General features: G+C 43.3%; 1 protein-coding gene across 5 annotated transcripts in view; it reads left to right on the forward strand.

Moving 5' to 3' along the window:
- The window catches only part of SBNO1 (strawberry notch homolog 1), a 49,650-nt gene extending 41,582 nt beyond the window's left edge, over positions 1-8,068 (forward strand). For all 5 annotated transcript variants that reach the window (XM_032472193.1, XM_032472194.1, XM_032472191.1 and 2 more), the window contains 2 exons: positions 151-344; positions 1,560-8,068. In XM_032472193.1, coding sequence (XP_032328084.1) covers positions 151-344; positions 1,560-1,702 — 337 coding nt within the window. In that variant the 3' untranslated portion in view covers positions 1,703-8,068. The remainder of the gene's footprint in view (positions 1-150; positions 345-1,559) is intronic.
- The last annotated feature ends 9,414 nt before the right edge of the window (positions 8,069-17,482 follow it).

Genomic DNA, 17,482 nt, shown 5'->3' on the forward strand with positions numbered 1-17,482 from the left:
CAGTCCGTCAAAAGGGTTACAATGTCAGAAACTGTCAGTAAAGGCAAATGACCGTAGGGCATTTTCTATTTGGAATTGGGGTAGACCTTGCAGGCTTTTTATGCGTGTTTGTGTTTGTATGCATATATTTTTTCCTGTTGTCCATTCTAGGCGTGGCAATTGCAAGAAAGCGAGCTTGGGATTAGTTTGTGAAATAGGTCTTCGTTGCCGCACTTACTATGTACTATGTGGCTCAGTACTGAGCGTCTGGACAAAGGTTGAGGGTGTTCTAGCATCTGTCAGCGGCACCAACGTGAAAATGCAGATAGTTCGGCTAAGGACAGACGACGGACAGCGGGTTGTAGGTGAGTCTTTTTTTTTTTTTTTTTTTTTTTTTTTTTGAGTGGGGGTTGTTGAGCTGTGAGAAAAAAAATCAGATCCTGTTTTTTTATTTTGTTTCTTGCATCTTAGAATCTTAGCATCTATTCCAGTGGTGGGATGGAGCTTGCTTTATGTGTTCTTAAAAGGTCAATGAGTAGGTATGCTTTTGAATGGGCGTTGTTGATTCTGGCTGAAGTTCTGCCATGGCGGTTTGTTTTATGCTGCTCTCAGCTGCTCTCGCTCGGCTTCCTCACCGTTGCCGGCTGTGCAGGCTCCCTGGTGTGAAGACTAAGCTCGGCCTCTTGCCCAGGGTTCTCGGAGACCCATTGCTTACTTCCATTGAGCCCCATTGGCACAATGGCACTCAAAGCCGCTGTGCGCGGAGGATGGGCTGGCGTCCGGTGGGGGGCAAGGGCAGACCGGACTAGCTGTTCCCACCATTGCCTCAGTTACAGGCTTCACAGGAACCCATCCAGTTACTGCACTTGCCCTGTTGCTTTGTCTTAGTTCCTTTTGCAGCAGTCTCCCCTCGGTATCATGGGTTGCACATTGGTAGCTTGTGGGCTAAAGTTAGTCCATGAACATTTTTTTGACCCTCAGGTATTTCTGGTTGCAAGATTTTATTTGAATTAGTTGCTAACATTTAAAAATCAAAAGACTGGATTTCTATTTTTTTAAAAAAGAGAAAAACACACCGAGCAGCTTGGAACATTGATCCCCTATCCCCACATGAGAGGAGTTAAAGTTTCCTTACCCAGGCCATGTACTCTCCGGTTTGCTAACATCCGCACTTTGCCACTTAGAAGTTACTGCTTCAGTAAGCATTTGAATTTGCAACTGCTATTCTGTAGTCTCTTTGGTACATTAGTACATGCCAGAGAGGGTGGTATTGGCATACATTTGTAGAGCTGCAAAGACAGTAGATGGGAAGGCACTGTGCTTGCCCTTCTGTGGCTCCAGCAAGAAGGTGGTGTTCACTAGACACAAGCCTGCGCTCAGGTGTTTGTGGGTAATGCTGCTGAGGAATCGGTTAACTTCTGAAGGGGCTAGTTCAGGTGTTAGGTATTCATTTAGTTTTTGTATGGAATGTTGTTCATTAAACTTAATATTATGCCTCATTTGGAATCTGCTGTGAAGCTGTAAAATGCTGTATGGTTTTTCCTGTTTGCAGCCTTTATAGGTTCTTACTTTAATTACAGGTTTGATCATTCCTGCAAATTGCGTGTCTCCTCTTATAAATCTCCTGTCAACTTCGGACCAGTCGCAACAGCTTGCAGTCCAACAGAAACAGCTCTGGCAGCAGCGTCACCCCCAGAGCATCGCCAACTTGAGCAACGCGTAAGAACAGACAGGTTTCAACATGGATGTGTCTGACGTGCTGTTGAAGCATATCATTTGCATAAAAATCAGGGACAGTTTCCAAAGAATTATAATTTTTTTTTCAGTTGTGCTCTCTCTAGTTAATTTTTTTGGGAATGAGGACAAACCTGGAATAGCTAGCAAAACTGCAAATCAGCAGTGCCGACGGTGGTACACGTGTCTTTCCTTTTGCTTTTCCCGTGGTACTTCCCGGATGCTTTTACTTTGGGTGAGCAGAGGGGTATGTACGCGTGTGTGTCAGTCTGTCTGTCTGTCTGTTAGTTTGTTAAAGGCTACGAGCCACAATTGGTTTAAAAATGCTTGGAACTTCCCAAACTGGCTTTACTTTTGTGTTAAACAGTGCTCAGGGTTAATGCAGTTCACCCACGGCATTGCTGTGGGCCTTTCTCCCGGATGCATGTGTTTTGAGTCTATAATAGAGAAAATATATATTGGTTTCCTTTTCCAACTTATTAAAACAATAGGTTTATTAAAGCATGCAATGAAAGGTTGCATATCATGCATTCAGGTTCTTTTCTAGTTTTTGTTCTGACAGTGCATGTCTTTGAAAGCATGCGTAAACAAGATTAACACAGAAGTCAAGTAAGGAGAGAGACATTTGTAGATGTACAGCATTGGTTATTGCATTTTTATAGTGTTTATACCTGGGTATTGCTTCAAACCCTGCTAAATCCCCTGCCCCCATTCTCCCTGCCCCAGGTTTCTTGTCAAGGTAATGAGTACATACATTTTCTGTGATATAATGCTTAAAAGTTAATTTTAATGTATTAATAGTATTCCTAATGTGTGCTGCAAAAATGGCTACAAGCCTGCTTTTCTTAAAATTACATTTTTTCTTAACTTAAAGATAGTTTTAGAAAGAAGTACAAATTGGCTTCCATCTTGCAAACAGTCTTTTTTTTTAACTTCATTATCTTAATTTGCTTTGTCACTCGTAAAAATGGAAAACATACTTGAGTTGTAAACTAGACAATGAGGAAACACTTGAGGCTTCTGCTGTATGTTTATTTCTTGTGTTATTGTTGTTACCCAGTAACTTGAATATCGTTTAATGTGTTGTAAGACATTGTAGAGTTTATCTCAAGCTGTTAAAAATGGTAATGTACAAATGTGAATAGACACTTATCTATAACATGGGTAAGTTTTGTTTCGCCTATAATAGATGTTTATAAAAACAAGTGAGGGGACAATTGGTCTTTTTGTTTCCTTGTTTTCTCCCTTTCTTTCTTTTCTTTTTTTTTTTTTTTTTTTTTTTTTTTGCTTGCACAGGTTGCACTATTGAAAAATTGAGATTGTATAAATCTGGTCAAAAGCTGCAAGACACCACACTCTTGTAGATGTCAAATAAAAAGTTGTTATACTAACCAGAAGTGGACTCTTGTTTAGGCCTCACCACCTTCAGCAGTAGTCTGTGACTGGGGATGCTGCCGGACTTGCGTGTTCTCAACATTCCAGGTAGCCCTGTATTTTGGCTTAAAACCTACCCCTCAGAATTAAAGTGGTGTTGAGGAGTGGGTAAGATGATAGTATTTTTGAATGTTTTTCAAGTTGAACTGTTCTCCTTTGTTACTTTTTAACTTCTGGCAGAATCAGGTGAGATACAAAGTGATGGGAAAGCTAGGGCTCTTATCCTCTTGTGTTTCTTCAAGCCTGAGTTTGGTTATTTCAGGCTTACCATACATTTTCTTTCTTTGGATTTATTTATTCTTGATGCCTAAAAGAACAAATTGAGAATAATTTCTGTTCTTTGGCATATTTTGCCCAGTGGATGCAACTTTTATCCTCAATCTAGTCCTTGTATCTCAGGCAGTAATCCTTAGGAGTATCAACCAATGTCCCTTGTTAGGGCCACTAGACCCAGCTGACGGCCCAGAGCAGAACTGTCCATCTGAACGAGAACTTCCCAGTTAGTTCTATTTTTAAATCGGGAGGCAAAGCAGCTCCCATCAATGCCCTGAGGTGAAATAGAGCTGTGGAGGGGAGGCCTGACGAAGTAGCTCCCTCCCGTGAGACAAATGGCAGGGTTGGGGAAGGTAGACTTGGCCCAACTTCCCTTTTTTATGTTGAGAAATACCTTTTTTTAGCAGGTTATGTTTTTTTCCAAGCAGCATCAATATGAGGATTGTTTGACATGCAATTAGTTGACCTGCACGATTTGTGATGTAATGTTTGCTCTTGGAATAGCTGTCTTGATACAAAGGGGCATGTGTATGTTCTGTCCTTTGTAGAACAGCTTTGTTTTACTTTTTTAAAAAAGGTCCAGAAATAAGGCCTCTGGAAACTGAGAGTAGACCTCAGAAATGCCACCAGTGTGACAGATGGGGGAGCTGAGGAGCTTCGTGCCCATGCTCGTCATGGGGCGGTGTGCGTGTGAGCACTGGGAGCCTCTGTCCATCCCCCTCTCAGGAGGTGAACATAATGACCTTTACACTGTGCCCTTATCTAAGTCAGCAAGTTTAGGTTGGCCAAAAATGGGAAAACCCAGCATTCAAGGTCCTCCCCTGTCAAAAAAATCGAGTCTCAACAACAGCTAACTTCTGTCAACCAGATCCTGTATTTCAGGATCTGAATGCCACATCTGAACCCAGGGGCCTTGTCGAACCTGACTTGAGTCTGCTTGGCCCCTGCAATGCCTTTTCTCCCTTTTTAGCAATATGACTCTGAGCACAAAGATTTGATTGTAAATCATGGTAGTGCTTTCAGCATTTACAGAGCTGATTGTACTGAAACCACTTTCCCAGCTCATAGCTGCTCAGATGGCGTCCTGGGCGGTGGGCAGGGGATTAGTGTTCCCCGATTGAGCATCCTCCATACCACAAGGTCTCTATCTGCAGTTCAGTGGGATTGTCCAAATATGTATCAATGATGTGAACTCCAAAAAGTGTTTATAAGGTATTTTTTAATACAACTTGATCAAAAAGTAATTATCTTAAGCAGTTTTCCCTTTTTGCTGCTAAATTGCAGATACGTTCTTCAGTATCTTTTCTTTACATTTGTATGTAAGTTAGCAAGAACCTGTATCCAAAGCAACGTAGTTTGTGTGTATGTATATATATATATATTTATTCCAGTCGAATTAGCACTTCAGAAACCTTTTTTTTTGAGTTGCAACAGTAAACCTTTTATTTTGCTTCATCTGTAAAGGTAAAAGTTCTACATTACTAAGCCCTGGGGGAGTGTATTTTAGATGCAAATTTTTCTGGCTGTAGCCCTGGGGGCATTCACTTGCTAATCTCCATGTGATGCTATCAGAACAACTTCTAACAGGCATGACGAGAAAGGGTACCCAGACAGCGTTTACAGTTGTATAATGGGAGTCTTCCCCCAGCCCCCTCCCCTTTGCAATTTAGCAGGAGGGAAAAAAGCAATAGGTCAGAAATGATTGATGCCTCTCAATGTATGAAAGTAGGAGCAGAGGGAAAATATTTCCCCCTTGGGTCCTTTTCTTGATTAGCTGTTAAGGGGAAGGTCCCTATCCAGATACTCTCATTCTGCAAGTGTACCTGAATGCTCTTTGATAGTTTCTAAGAATGGTGCTACACAGGAGTCACTGCTGAGCTGGGATCCAGGTGACAGATGTTTGCTTAGCACAGGCATCCCGATGACAAAGGCAGCCGTTGGATAGTGGTCATTTGTTGGCTGCCCTTCCTCTGTCTGTGGTCTCCTTGGCTAACACCACGTCCATGCACGCGCACTGTGCACGCTTTGCTGCTGGAATGTGCAGCAAGCAGTCCATGTCGTGGCTGCAGCTGGGAGCAAAAACCGTTTGTAAAGGTTTCGCACTGGATGCCAATTGTCTAATGCAAAGGCAGTGTCTTTAAGGGCATGTAAGTGAAGGAAACACGTCTACATACCTGCACCTCGAGCTAGCTAGTGATTTTTTTCTGAGTATTTGAGGTGAAATCCAAAACCCATCTTCTGATTTTATGCTGTACTTAAATATATGTACATAATGTGTATATACAGGAATGTTGAGTTCTTTGGAATTCTGAATGTAAATATTTCTTGTAAATTGGGACCCCGTCCACTTGTCTCTCTGCCCTCCTCCCTTCAGTCAGTCCTATTTATTCTTTTCTTGACTTCCCATAGGGTCTTCTTATAATTTTTTTTTAATGTAGAAACATATGAGAAACTTCTTAGTTGAATTTGTTCACGTGTATTTTAGAATTCAGTTTTGCATCTTTACTATAAAATTCCTATATCTCTTGTGTTAATATTTTTCAACATGCCTAATTGTGTTTTGCATTTTTATTGCAGATTTTTACTGTGTGCAATGCATTGTACTGGGGGGGTACTTGAGTGCAATTTCTGATACTGTCATTATATGACTAGTTATGCTCATTTATGTTGCTCTTTGGAAGCTATAGTGAGCCTGATGTTTTCACCTAAAAATATTTGTTCCTAAGACTTCCTTTAAGCTCCTCTAACTTCTTCAGTGCATTTGGGATCAAACTTAGCTCTTCAGTAAACCCAGCTTGTTCCTACCCTTGCAAATTTTTGAGGCCTGCACCAAATCCTTCATACTTGTGGCTCTCCAGCTGAGAGGAAGGTCTTGCAGATCTGAACAGTGACTTATGGCCTGCTGCTGCTGCAAATTTTGCCTTCTTAACAAGTTGGGCCTGTACTTTTAACCTGCAGAATAATAATCAGAAACTTACTTTGCAGTGAGCACAGGTAATCTGCTTCTGTTTGCACCAGTTAAGGATATTTATAGCAGGTACAGAGATAGGCCTGGTACATGCTGGTGTCTATACTGACAGGTGACATTAGAGAATGTCCTTTAAGGACAGTTGTCCTCCAAAACAGAGCAACACAACTGTCGTGGAGGCTTCCATGAGCCTTCAGCCCAGGGGCTGATTCTGTGCTGAGGGCAGACCAGGCAGTTACCTGCGGAGGGACTGGCCAATAGGCTCCTCTGACCTGCTCTGGCCCCCAGTGTACGCGGAATTGATCTTGACTAGAGCAGCCGTGAAGCTGGGAGCTGAGCTGGGTTAGGCATTCTTCACCAGTAGATTAGTGTGGCCAGTGGGGCAGACCCAGGCATGGCTCACAGAAGTGGTGGTGATCGTCACCCGGGGGGCAAACATTGCATTTTTAATTACAGATTTTGCACTTCTAGGAAAATGTTCTTCCATGACTTTCAGGAAAGATAGCTGAGAGTATCTCTTAGGACTTTCATTCATGTACACATTTCATTACTATTCAACTTGGTAGACTTGTTAAAATTTAAAAGTTGTCTGCCTTTAGTAAGCCTCGGGGACCTAATTTGTCATGGAGTCGGGCCTGTCAGGGATGAGCTCCGGTAGGAAGCCTTGTCCCAGCCCACCCTGCTCTGCGTTCCTCCTCTGAGGGCCCGTGGAGCCGTTGGCCTGAGCGTTTGCAGCAGCAGCTGTCAGGGCACCGTCAGGTTGGTGCGGGGCCCAGCAAGGGACGCCGCCTGGAAGAAGGCACATCAGGCCTTCCAGGGGCCGAGGGTCAGCCTGCCCGCCCCTGAGGGCGAACTCCCCGGCTTTCCCGCCCACCCTGCCATGAGGGCCTTTCTTGCCGTGACAGTATTTGTGGCACTGAAGAGGATAAAGAAGCTTGAGCCTTCTTTCTGACTTCTGCTTTATGGGGCAGAGAGCTTTTTTTCTACGTAGCACATTGCAGTCTCACAGCCATCAGAAAAAAAATCATCCTGTTCATGGTTTATACTGAATTTGCAAACTACTGATATTATTTTTCAATAACCACTTGTATCTACCATCAACCATGAGAGGAGGGAAGAGGTACGCTGTATCTCTGCAATAAAACTTTTGCCAGGTTCTACCTCTGCTGAGCAAAGGATACTTTTATACGTAGGCATAGATCTTCCTCCTTTAGTAATCTGACATGGTGCATCTTGAGACAACATGATGGAATCCAAAGACAATTTGAAACAAAGGTGGATGTAAACTTTTGGTTGTTTTTGTTTTCATTCTCTTTTTTAAAATCTCTTTTTATATTGCTACTCTGTTTTGAATGTCCGTCAGTGTATGAAGGGTACGCACTGTTCTGATGATCCTGCACTGCTTCGTTCAGCCTTCCGTGGTAGCACAGTACCAAGTGTCCAGGAACGACTGTTCTGACCATTTTGATATGTAACTTTAAAAATTGGGTCTCATGCAATAAAACTGTATTGGCTGCATTTAGCGAGGTTTACCCTTGCGAGTAAAAATGCTCTACCATGAAGCGTAACAAATTCTGTATTTAGTTTGTTGTTGTTGTTGTTGTTTTTTGATTTTTGTTTTTCTGTTTTCTTTTTCTTTTTTTGTAAAAATTCTTAAATAAATTAAAATGGCTAATCTGCTGCTTCTCTCTGTGTTTTCTTTGTCCGGGTTCTGAGCACCCATTTGAGCTGTGTCAGGGTCACACCGTGCTCACCTGAAAAGCTTCTGAACGCTGGGGGTCGGACTTTTTTATGCCGGCAATGTATTTAGAATGAATTCTAGAAGACTTCTCACCACGGGGATAAAATGGAACCGGGCATGTGTTAGAGCAAAAAATGCGTGCACGGCTGCGTAGCTCCAGTTGGCTGTGGGCCGCGTGGAGGGCCACCCCCCCTGCGCCCCCGGCCCGCGCCGCCGTGGGGTGTCCCCCCGAAGGGCGCTGCGAAGCGGGTAGCCTCGGGTATTGGGAGCCTGGGGTATACAGCTATTTCATTCATTCCAGGTGTTAAGCAGCCATCCATCCTGTGCATCCAAGATGAGAGCTGTGTGTATGAAGAAACAAACTGCTGCAGACAACTTACAAGCCAGTCACTGCTGAGTGCTGTCCGTGTTCCTTTCCGTGGTCCTCAATCCTCTAGTTTTCAGATGAAGTTACTTGGCTCATAAGCTATGAAAAAAGCCTTTTGGATTCTAGTTTTTGCAGAATTGGTCCTTGTATTTAATATTTATTCAACAACTGTTTAATAAGCGACTGCTGTGTGTCTAGCATGGGGCCACATGCTGTCCCCAGTGGTGTCCCTCATGGGCAGTGATTCTGAAATCAGGGGCAGCAAACAAGTGAGCAAGTTAGGGTTCCGGGGTGGTGGGGGATGGGAAGAGAGCGTCAGGAGTGCCGGCGGGCCTGAGGGTGGGGCCCTGGCAGTGACTGGCCAGCGCACGGGCACCAGCCTGCCCTGAGCACGGAGCTCGGGCTCACCCCTAGAGAAGCAACAGCTGGCCGAGAGGTCTAGTCAGCTCCTTGCGCTGGACTTGGGGAGCCAGAGAATTCGGGAATAAACGGGAGAGAAGACACCACGGGACACCCAGAACAGTGACTAGCTAGATCCCTTAGCCCCGTGAGTGTGAGGGAGCGGTTAAATCTCCCGCCCCCGTGCCCTGTGGCCCTGTCTCACTCGACAGATGTGGAGACAGGCCCAGAAGTCAGGGAACCCGCAAGGGGCAGTCTGTCCCCCGGACCCAGACAGGCATTTCGGATGTTCAGAGCATGGCTTGCTTATGAGTCTTCTCTGTGTGGAGTTGGAGATGCTTGAGAGAATCATATTCAATTTGTAGCCTGAAATGCTTATGGGAATTTTATCAAATTTGCAAATGGTGTTAACATCTAGGGGAATTTAGTCTGCCAAATACACGAGATAATTGAGCATTAATTGAAGAACAAGTGAAAGAGAAGTGTTTTACATTTTAACTAAAATTTTACAAAAATATTTGTAAGTTGAGCATTAACTGAAAGGAAGCTTGTTTTTAAATATATGACCTTAATAAATTGAGTATTAATTTGAATAAGAAATGAGAGGCCACACTTCATATGGAGCTGCCACCATCCCCACTGAGTTTTTTGTTGTGGTTCCAGTTTGCTTTGACCTGTTCCCTTCAGTGTTTTATCTCCACTCAAGTCTGCTTTCAGCCTCACAGTGTGTTCCCCTGGGTCTCCGCACACTGGGGCCTCACTGTTCTTTGCAGAGGGGTGGGGTGGGGTGGGGGCAGTCCTGTGCCTTGTGGGGTGTTTAGGAGCCTCCCTGCATCCACCCACTAGATACCAGTAGTACACACTGAGGGCCCCTCACCCTCCCAGTTGTGAAAACCCAAAGTGTCTCTCTCCAGCCATGGCCAAGTGTCCTCTGAGGGGCAAAATCGCCTCTCAGCAAATTAGTCCTAAAGAGACAAAAAGCTGGTTGTGAACTGTGTGTATGCACGCACAACTTTGTATGTGTTTCACGGAGGACAAGGCCCATGAACAAGGGGCCACCACCCTTGAGATCTGGAAAATACAAGTGTCAGTTGGCTGGGGGTTTGGAGTATGTACAATACAATTTCCATAAGTATGAATATTTATCAGCTAGTCATTTGAGAGCATGATGTAAAGAAGCCATCTGTGGAGGCCTTTATGGAGAGAAAGGAGGCTAAAAGAAATGTGCAAAATGTTTATTTTTAGAGCCCAACTCTCGGCAAGTTGGCTTCGTCCTCTGAAAGCTGCCCACTCCGGACGTCAAGTGCATCATTGGGTTAGGAGAGGCGAGCCCCACGCTGCTGGTTCCAAGTCATCCTTGTTCAATTAAAAATTACTACCAGGTATCATGCGAAGGTAAGATGGCCAGGTGGACACTAATTAGTCTGGAATACTTAATTTTTATGTTTTTGATTGGTTGTTGCAGGAGTAAGTAACAGCGGCACATGACAGAAGTCAACAGGCAAATGAGAACATACAGCGAACATTTTCTCTCTGCCCCTCCCACTTGGCCCCGGTTCTTTCCAAGGCAGTCATTCTTGCCAGTTTCTTCAGTATCCTTTCTTGGGGAACTTTAGAGGGTAAATTTTTGAGTATCAGAAAAAATGCTCTAGCTTCTGTTGTTTACCTTTGGTTCCAAGCAAGATTCGTTCCTGCAAAGATTGATGCCCACACCCTTTAGTTACTGGAGAAATCCAAACTGGGATAAATTATTAATTGTAGGAAACGGAGAAATTCGTGAGCCTTCAATAGAAAGCTTAGCGTTCTGTGAAGATGCCCACTGTTTAGAGCAATGAGGAGTCCCTAAAAATTCCCTTTTCAAACCCTAGTCCTAGATCAAGAGAAATTATACAATGCTCTCAATTCCTGCAGTAATACTGGGTTTCTTTTTGGCTTTCTGTTGCCACAGTTTATGTTTTTGCATGTGTGTGTTTCCTGTTCAGAGGTATTGATATGAAAATGTTTATTGTGTCCTCAAATGTTTGCCTGCTCCGGTTTTGGGTGTTCTATCCATAGTGAATCAGACTTAAACAAATTTCTGAGGTCTAAAACAGATTGCCAAACCATGGTCCACGGGTCAGTCTAGTCCACCACCCATTTTTGAATGACCCTGGAAGCTAAGAATAGTTTTTACTTTCATAAATGGTTGGAAAAAAGGAAAAGAATATTTTGTAACAAGTGAAAAATACATGAAATTCAAATATCAATGTTCACAAAGTTCATTGGAAGCCAGGCTTGCCCATTCCCTTCTGTATCCTCTAAGGCTGTTTGGTGCTACAATGGCAGACTTGCACGGTTAGAGACTACAATTCCTGCAAAGCCTGAAAGATTTCCTATCTGACCCTTTACAGGAAAAGCTTGCCGGCTCCTGGTCTATAAAACGGAAATAAAAGGCAGACACATAACTGAAAATTAATCAGTTTTGGGTGTAGACCTCTGATCAAAACACAACTTTGGTCAAGTATGGTTTTCCTGTCCTGAGGATATAAACCATGCTGGAGTCACTAACTGCCGAGTTAATCACGACACTCGGACCCACACCTTGTCTGGCTGTGCAACTGCTGGGTCTGGTTGCCTGTTAGTTTCTTAGGTCAGTGGTCTCCAAACCTTTTTGTCACATATTCTAATAAACATTTCTGAGCTAACTTCCACTATCATTCATTTAAAGTTACAAGTTCTGCGCGTGCCACTGTGCTGAGATGCACACAGCAGATCCCACGTAGGCAGGAGTTCTAACACCCCCCCACTCCTCCGAGTCACCTTGTTACCCCCGGGCAGGCGCACCTCACTTTGGAACTGATTGCCCCAGAATGGTGTCCAGTGATGGGAACAGTTTCAAAATGGTTTCAAGGCCTTCCTGGGCTGATGGTTTTGTTGGGGAAAATGGCACGTGTGTTGTCTGTCTGCCTTCTTAGGGTGTTAGAGTTTCGAGAATTCTTAGAATTTCATCCCGTCAAACCCCCTTAATCTTTTAGATGAAAGTAAGGCCCAGGGAGGTCAAACAAGTTGTCTGAAGCCTAAAGAGAAGTTGCTGTGGCGCCAGGACTGAAGCTTTCCTCCTGATGTTCTTCCACGCCAAGCTCTGTCCCACTGGGCTCCCCCTCTCTCCTTCACCTGCTCTGCTCCCTGGCAAGGGACTCTGTGACATGCCCATTAAACTAATAAGGGACCATTCTAGATCCTTCTAAAACTACTCATTTAAAGGAAACTATTTGAGGGAGCTTCATACAGATGTTTCTAGGGGTGCCACTTGCAACGTTTTCCCCCCTTTTTAGGGGTTTTAACTTTCAGAGGAGAAAGGGAAAAAAATTCAGGTCTTTTTGAAGCCTCCTGTAGTGGGTTGAATGGTGCCCCACACCTCAAAAAAGGTATGTCCACCTGGAATCTGTAAATGTGACCTTTTTGGGGAAAAAAAATCTTTGCAGATTGGAGGGTTCAGCCATAAGCCAAGGGACCGTGGGGCCATCAAAAGCTGGAAGAGGCAAAGGGTCCTCCCTTAGAGCCTTCAGAAGGAGGGTAGCCTCACCCACACTTTGATTTCAGACTTCTGACCTCCAGAAACTCTGAGAGAGTAGGTCTCCGTTGTTTTAAGGCACCACTTAGTGGTCATTTGTTATGGCAGCCCCAGGAAGCTAACACATCTGTCATGGAAAGTGAGCTGTGAGCAGGAAGAAGGCTGAGAACCAGACTGCTGCCTGCAAACGGGAACTGACCTCACTTGGTCTCATTTCTAGGAGCACACTGAGGCCATTTATGAAATGTTCTATGTGCCTTGAGCAGATGTTCAAGGATGCAGTTTTTTTTTTCCAGAAGCTCAGACTCATGAAGGAGACTGACCAGCTTAAAGGCAATAGCAGGCATCCACAGAGGGGCAGCTGGCCAGGGGAGGCTTTTCAGAGGTGGGGACAGTTGAACGGGGCTCTGATGGGTGAGCAGGAGTTCGCCAAATGCAGCAAGCGGGGCACGTTGGTGTAATGAAGGCTCTGAGGTGGGAATGGTCAAGCGCCAGGGTCATTTAACTCAGTCTGGCTTGAAGAAAAATAACCAGTGTTAGGCAAGGGGTAAGGAGATCGCTCCAGTGGGGTGTGGTAAGAGGGGACAGCTAACTAGGGCTGCCATGCCTGGAACCATAAGCTTGGGGACAACGCGGGATTTGTCTTCCCCTGCTGCCCCTAGAACAGTGCCTGACACTTAGCAGACGCTCCATAACCATCTGTTGAATAAAAGGAGAAAAAAAAAACAAAAAAACCCATGTTCTACTCAGTAGATGAATAAAAAGCACTTGACAAAATCCAACTCTTTCATAATAAAAACACTCAACAAATTAGGAAGAGAAGGGAGTTTCTTCAACTTGATAAAGGGCATCTATGAAAAGCCCACAGCGAACATCACACTTACTGGTGAAAAACTAAAATCTTTGCCGCTAAGATCAGGCACAAGACAAGGATGTCTGCTCTCACCACTTCTGTCCAGCACAGCTCCTTGAGGTTCTAGTCAGGGCAATTCGGCAAGAAAGACAAATGTGGAAAGGAAGAAGTAAAACTCTCTGTTGATAGATGACATGATCTTACACATAGAAGACCCTAAGGAATCTACAAGCAGACACAAAACAACTATTACAACAAATAAGCAAGTTCTGGAAAGGGGCAGGATACAAGACGATTTACAAAAATCAGTTGTATTTCTACACACTAGAAATGAGCCATCCAAAAATTAAGAAAATTGCATTTACAATAGCATCGAAAATAATGAAATACTAAGGAATACATGTAACCAGAGAAGTACAAGACTTGTACACTGAAAAGTATAAAACATTGTTGAAATTAAAGAAATAAGACCTGGTTGGGAAGGTATCGCTCAGTGGTAGCGTACCTGCTTAGCATGCAGGAGGTCCTGGGTTCAATCCCCAGTGCCTCCAATAAATAAATAAATACATACATAAATACATAAATAAATATATAAATAAACAAACCTAATGACTCCCCCGCCCCCTGAAAAAATAAAATAAATGATGGAAAGACATCCTACATCCTACATTCATGGACTGGAAGACTTAATATTGAAATTAAGATTGCAATACTCCCTCACATGATACACACATTTAATATGAGCCCTATTCCAATTGTATATATATATATTTGCAAAAATGGACAAGCTGATCCTAAAATTCATAGGGAAATGCAAAGGACCCAGAATGGCCACAACAATCTTGAAAAAGAAAAAGTTGCAGTATTCATACTTCCTGAACTCAAAGCTTACTACAAAGCTACAGTAATCAGATCAGTATGGTACTTACATGAGAATAGATACCAAAAATCGATGGAATAGAATTGAGTGTCCAGAAATAAACTCCCATATTCACCATCAACTGATTTTCAGCAAAGGTGTCAAGGCCATGCAATGGGGAAAGACCAGACTTTTCAACAAATGGTGCCAGGACAACTGGACATCCACACGCAAAGAATGAGTTTGGACCCACCTCACATCATACACAAAAATTAACTGCAAATGGATCATCAAAGACATAAATGCAAGAAAAACAAGTATAAAACTGAAGAAAACACAGGTGAACATCTTCATGACCTTGGGCTAGACCAAAAGCACAAGCAAATAAAAACTTAAAAATGGATAAACTGGACTTCATCAAAATTAAAAACTTTTGTATATCAGAGGACACTAAGAAGAAAACGAAAAGGTAGCCTGCAGAATGGGAGAAAATATTTGCAAACTGTGTATCTGAGAAGGGACTAGTATCCAGAATAAAAAACTCTTATAACTTAACATAAAAACACAGGTTAAAAAATGGGTAGAAGGTTGGAATAGATGTTTTTCCAAAGAAGATACACAAATGTCCAGTGAGCACATGAAAAGAAGTTCAACATTATCATCCACGAAGGAAATGCAAATCAAAGCCATGAGATTCCAGTTCACACCTACTAGAATGCCTACAATAAAACAGCCAGATAATAAAAGTGTTGGTGAAGATGTGGAGAAACTGGAATCCTTATACATTGCTGGTGGGAACATAAAACAATACAGTTGCTATGGAAAACAGTGTGGCAGTTCCTCAAAAAGTTTAACACAGTTACTATGTAACCTGGTAATTCCACTCCTGGGTATACACCCCAAAGAATTAAAAACATGTTCACAAAAACTTGTACACAAATGTTCATGGCAGCTCTATTCATAATGGTCAAAAAGTGGAAACAATGCAAATGTCCATCAGCTGATAACTGGATAAACAAAAGCAGTCTATCCATACAATGGAATATTATTTAGCCGTCAAAAGGAACAAAGTCCTGATACATGTTACAACATGGATGGAACTTGAAAGTATTATTCTATGTGAAAGGAGTCAGACACAAAAGGTCACATACTGTATGATTCCATTCATAGGAAATGTTCAGAATATACCAGTACGTCCATAGAGATGGAAAGTAGATTAGCAGTTGCCTAAAGCTATGGGTAGAGGGGGATGGAGAGTGACTGCTATTGAGTAGAGAGTTTCTTCTCGGAGTGACGGATGTATTTTGGGATTAGATAGTGGTGATGATTGCACAACTCTGTGCATAGACTAAAACCCACTGAATTGTATATTTTAAAAGGGTGAGTTTTACACGTGAACTAGATCTCAATTAGAAACAAACGGAAAAGTATTTTTCAATGATGTATGGGACTTAAAGTGATGGTGGTGGGCATTGTGGTAAAAATAAAATATGGAAAGAGAAAAGCCCACAACATCTGTAGAAGGAACTGAGGCAGGCCACCGAAAACTAGATTCTTGCCCCAAGGTTGAGTCAAACAGCTAATAGGTGATGGAAACAGAATTATTACCCAGGTCTGTCAGCCTTATGAGCCCTCTGCTTGTAGCTTCTAGCTCTGCACTGGTCCAACAGGAAAACAACTAGCTTTTGTGGCTGTTGAAATGTGACTAGTTTGATTTAGAATGAGCTACAAAAGCAAAATACACACTTCAGTGGGGAGAGGGTATATCTCAGCGGTAGAGTACCTGATTAGCATGCACGAGGTCCTGGGTTCAATCCCCAGTAACTCCATTAAAAAGTAAATAAATAGACCAAGTTACCCCCCAATAAAAAAATACACACTGGGTTTTGAAGTCTTAGTATTGTGAAAATAATGTAAAATATCTTAATTGTTGTTTTGTACTTAGTACATATTGAACTCATACTGTTCTGGATATACTGTGTTAAATAAAATACATTCTTAAGGGGGAGGGTGTAGCTCAGTAGCAAAGTGCGTGCTTAGCATTCAAGAGGTCCTGGGTTCAATCCCCACTACCTCCATTAAAATAAATAAGTAAACCTAATCACTTCTCCCCCTCACCTCCCCCCAAAAAAAGCGAGAAAAAAAGAAAATTAATTTCACCAGGTTGGTTTTTTTTTAACATTATAAAATGTGACTGCTAAAACTTTTAAATTACGTTTGTGGCTTGCAGTGTATTTCCATCGGACAGTGTTCCTCTAGAGTATTGAGCCCTTGGGAGCAGCGTAGGAAAGGGTGACATTAATTTATTCATGAAATAAAATGTCACTAAGCATCCTTGTCTGAAACAGCCTAAAGCTGATTACACGGGGTGCTGGGGAGGGGGTGTCACCTGTACCTTCAATCCTAAAGGGACAGAGGGAAGGCATGGGTAGATCCCTTCCTTCCCCCAAGGGGTTGTTGCCTTGCTCATCAGATCCAGGTATGTCCGAATGTCTGTGCCTAGTCAAAAAATCTGCCAAGCGTGGCGATTAAAAATGGCAGAAAAGGGTGGGCATCTTGTGTATTTTGACAAGATTTACTATTTAAGCAGAACTCGAAGAAATAATACTTTCAAAAGCTAATCATCTAATGCGAAATACATTTGATGATTGCCTTTCAGTCTGAGGGTGAGCTGGGTGGGGGGAGGGGGGTGGTGAGGAGGGTGGAAAACTCCAGGCGAGAGGAAACTTTGTCAAGTTTATTCTTGTATCCTTAGCGCCTGGAACAGTGCCCAGCACATAGTAGGCGCTTCTTAAATATTTAAGTGAATTTAGGTGCAGAATTACGTATGTGTGAGGGTGTATTTTCCAGGGGAGAAGGCCTCTGGCTTTTGTCCGGTCTCAAAGGAGTCTAGGCTCCCAAGGGGTTAAAAACCACTTAATACCGACAAGGAGTGAAATTTATTTGAAATCAATGTCAAGAATTGGTTGTCCTTAATTCTGGGGAGTAGCCAGACCTCTGCGTCTGGAATGATCTACGTGCTTAAAAATACCACTCGCCACCATTTTCTCCAGGTAATTTTCCATCCCTGCCCCCACAGTCAAGGGGGAAAAAAAGTAATTTTGCAATCCTACCTAGCTGTTTTATTAAAAAATATACAAATTAAGCGGTTAAAGAACAAATCTTCGGGCGCCGCCAGCGAAGAAGAAGAAAGGGACCCACGCGGGCCTCGGGCACCGCCGGGACCCCAGCCCCCCAAACTTTGCCAAGTTGCGGACGCCGAGCGCGCCCGGAGGCGCGGGGCGCGGCCGCGGGCGGAGCCGCCCCCTGACGCCGGGCCGCC

The sequence above is a fragment of the Camelus ferus genome, chromosome 32 (assembly GCF_009834535.1).
Source record: "Camelus ferus isolate YT-003-E chromosome 32, BCGSAC_Cfer_1.0, whole genome shotgun sequence".
NCBI classification, from domain to species: Eukaryota; Metazoa; Chordata; class Mammalia; order Artiodactyla; family Camelidae; genus Camelus; species Camelus ferus.